The 6,171-nt window shown below is 41.8% G+C and overlaps 1 protein-coding gene across 1 annotated transcript; it reads left to right on the top strand.

Moving 5' to 3' along the window:
• Positions 1 to 34: 34 nt before the first annotated feature.
• Positions 35 to 532, top strand: LOC107807421 (uncharacterized). The gene has a single exon (XM_016631787.1). It carries the CDS (start codon positions 35 to 37, stop codon positions 530 to 532), a length of 498 nt encoding a protein of 165 aa, XP_016487273.1.
• Positions 533 to 6,171: the final 5,639 nt, after the last annotated feature.

Raw genomic sequence — 6,171 nt, 5'->3', positions numbered from 1 at the left:
GGATGCTTTGAGGGAAATGCCAGGCTATGCAAAAATGATGAAGGATATGATGTCTCGAAAATTTATTTTCCAGGACCTGTCTAATGTAACTCTAACTCAAACTTGCAGCGCAGTAGTGACAAGACCTATGGCTCAAAAATTGTTTGATCACGGTAGTTTCACTATCCCATGCATAATTGGAAGTTATGCTTTTTCTAAAGCATTGTGTGACTTAGGAGCCAGTATCAACTTGATACCTTTGGCAATCTACATAAAATTAGTTATTGGCAGAGCTAGACCGACCTCAATGTTGTTGCAACTGGTTGATCGCACAGTCAAAAGGCCGACAGGAATTCTGGATGATGTGCTCATCCAAGTGGGGAAGTTTGTATTTTCTGTCGACTTCATTTTTCTTGACTGTCAAGTTGACAAAGAAATACCAATAATTTTGGGGAGGCAGTTCTTAGCCACTGGGAGAGCATTGATCGACTGCGAGACTGGAGAGTTAAAAATTAGGTTTAATAATGAGGAAATAATATTCAATGTTCAATAATCTATGAGGAGGCCCAGCGAATTTGCAAATTATTCACAAGTGGAGGCGGTGGATGTAATACTACAAGAGGAGGATGAGACCCTTAATGTCAGAGATTCGTTAGAAGCTTGCTTGATGAATTTGGAAGATGTGGATGGTGAAGAGTTGGCAGAGTAGGTCATGGCTCTCGAAGGTCAAGGGTTCTGTAAAAGGGAACCCCAGTTCGAGCCACTACACTCAGAAGAAAGGACAACACCACCTGTGAAGCCATTAATAGAGAAGCAACCGTTCGAGCTCATGTGTGATGCGAGTGATTATGCTATAGGAGCAGTCCTCGGGCAGCGAAATGACAAACTGGTGCACCCAATTTACTATGCAAGCAGAACGCTAAGCAGTGCACAACTCAATTATACCGTGAGTAAGAAAGAGATGTTGGTTGTGGTGTTTGCATTCAACAAATTCAGGTCATATTTGATTGGTTCAAAAGTGATTGTTTATACTGACCATGCAGCACTTAGGTACTTAATAGCAAAGAAGGAGTCAAAGCCATGCTTGATCCGTTGGGTTCTTTTGCTACAAGAATTCGATTTGGAGATCCGCGATAGGAAAGGGACAGATAACCAAGTGACAGACCACCTTTCAAGGTTGGAGGGAGCTGAAAAGAAAGTAGAGGTTGGAGATAAAACTGAGACATTCCCGGACGAACACTTACTAGCAGTGGCAATGGAGGAGACGCCATGGTATGCTGATATTGCTAATTATTTGGCAAGCAGTATTGTACCTTATGAAATCTCTTCAATTCAAAAGAAAAAGTTCTTTCGCGATTGTCGGTCTTATTACTGGGATGAACCTTTACTTTTTAAAATATGTGTAGATAACATGATCCGGAGGTGTATCCCCGAGAAAGATCAATCTTCTGTTTTGTAGGCTTGCCATACTTCACCATATGGTGGGCACTTTGGAGGAATTCGGACAGCGGCGAAGGTGTTACAGTCGGGTTTGTATTGGCCGACTTTATTCAAGGATGCCCATGCTTGGGTGAAAAGTTGTGATGAGTGCCAAAGGACAGGAAACATATCTCGTCGTCACGAGATGTCGATGACTACAATTCAAGAGGTGGAAGTATTTGACATGTGGGGGATTGATTTTATGGGACCATTTGTCATCTCATATGGTAACAAGTACATATTGGTAGCACTTGACTACGTCTCCAAATGGGTTGAAGTTGTGGCCCTTCCAACAAATGATGCCAAAGGAGTAACAGGCTTTCTAAAGAAAAATATTTTCACACGTTTTGGCACTCCGAGAGCTATAATCAGTGATGGTGGAACCCATTTTTGCAATAGAGCATTCGCAAGGCTGTTAGAAAAGTATGGAGTTCGCCATAAGGTTGCCACACCTTACCACCAACAAACGGGCGGGCAAGTGAAATTGTCCAATAGGGAAATCAAAAGTGTCCTGACCAAAATAGTGAATGCGACAAGGACTGATTGGGCAAAGAAGTTGGATGATGCATTATGGGCATACCGCACAGCATTTAAAACTCCAATTGGTATGTCTCCATACAAGTTGGTGTTTGGAAAAGCATGCCATCTTCCGGTGGAGCTTGAGCATAAAACCTTATGGACACTGTGGCAGTTGAACTTGGATATGGAAACCGCAAGCACAATTAGAGTCATAGAGCTACATGAACTCGAATCATGCCATCTTCCGGTTCCATGAATTCGAGAATGCAAGATTGTACAAAGAAAGGATGAAGATGATGCATGATAAGCACATTCTAGATCGGAACTTCAAACCTGGAGATCTAGTGTTGTTATACAACTCGAGATTAAGATTGTTTCCGAATAAGCTGAAATCTAGATGGTCAGGACCATTTAGAGTTGTGCAAGTGTTCTCAAGTGGAGCAGTAGAAATTGAGTCCGAAGATGGAACGAATAGGTTTAAAGTGAATGGGCAAAGGTTGAAACACTACCTTGGAATGGTTGAAGAAAAAGGGGAGAAAGTTGTGATGTCTTTGGAAGAGCCCCAATATGTGAGCGAAGTGCAATCATGAAAGCCTGCGTCATGCCGCGGCGTTAAATTAGGCACTTCCTGGGAGGCAACCCATGGTTTTATTGTAATTCATCGTGCCGCAACGTTAAATCAGGCGCTTCTTAGGAGGCAACCCAATATTTTTTCTTTATTCTTATTTTTCATATTGGATTTTGAATGGTGAAAGTATTTACAGGTCTATTAGTATGCAGGGATGAAATTGTGCGTGACGGAAAGACTCGGGGTGAAGAAATCCATCCGAAGATAGGTAAAAAGTGGCTAAAAGGGAGAAATTTCGAAGGACAAATGTGCGTGGCGGCGCACTGACCGCGCACAGGCCGCACACTTTCAGACCCCTACTGTTGCACATGCACGGCCGTGCATGGACCGCGCATTGTTCGACTCCACTACCCCACGTGCGCGCGGCTGCGTACTGACCGCGCACTGGGCGCCGTTTTTAGGTTATTCCATTAGTTAATTTTTTTTCCCTTTCTTTTCTTTTCGTTAGTTTTTATTTTTTATTTTCTTCCTTTACTAATAACTGACCCCCCTTATTCCTCCCCTAAAATCTAAAAAAAAAAAAAAAAAAAAACCTCCTCTCTCACAACTAACACACGCCCAAAACCCTCCCTTCTCCCCAATTTCAAAAGCAAAAACCTACCTTCCTTTTCTCCTCTTCCCTACTCAATCACTCCCCAATCTCTATTCCTTACAAGCTTCTTTACGTAAGTGCCATGGCTTCTATTTTCCTTTTCCTTCAGTTTTTATTTTTTTTAGTTTTTCCAAAAAAATTCTTTTCTTCTTCTCTTTTAATTGTATGGTAGTAGAAGTCATTGGTGTTCTTTTCTTTACTTTATATTACTAAGTATACTTGTTGGTATGTGAGGATAGTGAAATTTCATCTTGTTGGGTTGGATTAGACATTGTTAAGATTGTGGTGGAATTGAGGTATAATTGGGTGCTTGGGGAATTTAGGGTGAAGTTGCACATCAAGTGTTTGTTTAAATGCCACAGTGAGTTCATGAATGTAATTTGTGACCAATTGTGCGGGTGAAATCTGAGTAACCGCTATTGGTTCACACATCCCGCCTTGTACTGATAGTGGTATTTGTTTTGTAGGTACTATGTCACCCTCAAAGAAAAGACAAACCACATGAGCCTCTTCTAGTGGTCATGCAGGCTCGTCCCAGGCACGAGCCTCAACCAATGCACCTCAGTTTGATAGCACAAGATTTATATCAAGCTCAGTCCAGGAACGTTTTAGTCAGAAGGTTCCTAAGAAGCCTATACCAGAACGGGGTATTGATAGAGGGTCCCTCCAGATTGAATGCCCCAATATGTATCAGGAGTTGGTTCGACGCAGGCTGGATATTTTCTTTGAAGAACCTGGGGAGGCCAACTTTCTGGTTGTACGAGAGTTCTACGCGAACTGCTCTGAACATGAGGATCATATTTGCACTGTGCAACAAAAGAGTGTTGATGCATCGATACATGCCATTAGGAGGTCGTATCGGCTGCCAGTATTTGGTAGGGAGGAGGACTATTATGATACGTATTGGCGAGAACCAACCTCCTGGAACCTATTTTTCAGAACAATTTGTGTGCCAAACAAATACATAGTGTGGGTTACGCTAAGGCGGAAGTTTCACTCGGCCTCACTCACCTTTGAAGGGAAGTGTTGGATTTATATCATCAAAAGCCGCCTGCTGCCTTCTTCTAACACCACTGAGGTAAACGGTCCCAGAGCTGCATTGATCTGGTGCTTCATGAATGGCCACGATATTGATGTGGCTAAGGTTATTCACGACGAGATGTTCATCCGTTGTCCAGTGCAGAGGTATGGGTTCTTCTTCCCTTCACTAGTCACTAGATTATGTCGGGCAGCACGGGTGCCGGAAAATAAGAACGTGGATGGAAGAGTAAAAAAAGAACCAAAGTTCTGGGCAGATAAAGTGACCATTGGGAAGGATCATGTGGTACCTGGCAGAGCTAATAGTGATGAGTTTGATGTGCCAGAGGAGGGAGATGAAGGGCAGGCTGAGTCACCCCCACACGAGCAAGTTGTTGAGGCTGAAGGAACATCTGTGGTCAGATGGGATACGCGGATGACAGCCTTAGAACATGAAATGGCAGGGTTACGCACTTCTGTCACGGATTTGGGGACTCGAGTTGATGCACTGGCCACCAAAAATACAATATCTGAGAAGAAGATCATGGCTTGGCTGTGTGCACTGGGGAGGGCGTGCCATCTCGACCCCGACACTGTCTCTGATCAGGATTGATGTACCAGGGAAGTTTCCTTTACCTCATATTTTTTTATTTGTGTGGCATGGGGACATGCCACCATTTTAAGTGTGGGGTGGGGGATATTTTGTATGTATGTTGTATGTATAGAGTTATGTAGACTAGTGTAGTTTCATTAGTTAACTAAATATACAAAATAAAAATAAAAAACTTCAAAAGTTTCAATTTGTCCCGACGATGGATATCATTCGACGGGTTTCTTGAGGGATTGAAGTCGAAGAAAAAAAATACAAAAAGATTTTCTTTTGTTAGGAGTGTATCAATTCCCCCTTGGTTTTTCTTTGGGCCACGGTTCTTTTCCAAGGGTTTCATTTGAACCGTGTGTAGTTAGTTTTTTTTTTTTTAAAGTTAGGAACCGTTGGAGTATGGGCTGAATTGGAAATAGGATCTCTTAACTTCGTTATGCCTTGAATATACCAGGTACTTTAGTGTGACGCTTAGGCTCAATTGTTGATTCTTGTAAGAGTGCCTTAAATTGTATGTTCTTAACTTAGCTTAAATACCCTGACTAGAGTGTTTTGATGACCCAATCTGGAGTGACTCTTGTGCCATGTGTGTGTGAGGCTTGTTGTATTTTGTGCACTACATTTGATGCCTAGAACTTGCCCTGTGTGTTTGCAAAGCGAAATAGTAGTCTTGTTCAGTCTTGGAAGTGATATAGGCATTTCTTTGTTGAGCCATATATATATTCCACCCACCTAATTGTTATGTATCGTAGTTAACCCCTTTGAGCCTGTAATCTTGTTTCTTTGGCAACCACATTACAAGCCTTACCCCTTTTGTTTGAATTAACCATCTATTTGAACATGTTCACCTCTCATGAGCACTTGAATTGCTATGAACTTGTAAAGGTTAAAGTGTGGGGTGGTTGGTGGGGCTTTTGAGTGAAACTAATGAAATAAGGAGAAAGATGCACTGTGTTTTAAAAAAAAAATAAAAGCCCCGTGAATTGAAAAAAAAATCAAAAAAAAAAAAAATAGTTGTATTGTGGTGAATAATATTCCTTTGGTGGCTTTTGATGATTGTGCTTAAAGAAGTATGGGGTAATATACATTGATGTGAAGGTGGGGTGTTGGTTTGACATAAGTATTGGCTTGAATGTTAAAGTATATGTATTAAAGTGCTTAGGGAGGTGTAGTCACTCTTATATCCAAATATATCCTACCCGGCCCGCAGCCTACATTACAATCAAATAAAGTCCTACTTGATCCTCGATTGTATGAGCTCGATTGGTAGAGTAGTACACTACGGGCAAGCCTATGGAGCATCTGTTTTGGCACAAGAATATCGTTTTTGAGGGTGAGTGAATTCTGTCTATTTTG

Source organism: Nicotiana tabacum, chromosome 15, assembly GCF_000715075.1.
Source record: "Nicotiana tabacum cultivar K326 chromosome 15, ASM71507v2, whole genome shotgun sequence".
In the NCBI taxonomy this organism is placed as follows: domain Eukaryota; kingdom Viridiplantae; phylum Streptophyta; class Magnoliopsida; order Solanales; family Solanaceae; genus Nicotiana; species Nicotiana tabacum.
The sequence above is the reverse complement of the archived record's forward strand: the minus strand, read 5'-3'. Positions and strand labels throughout refer to the sequence as shown.

Bases quoted from the DNA above. Each gene is read 5' to 3' on its own strand.
- LOC107807421 (XM_016631787.1), top strand. From the start codon at position 35: ATGATGAAGGATATGATGTCTCGAAAATTTATTTTCCAGGACCTGTCT.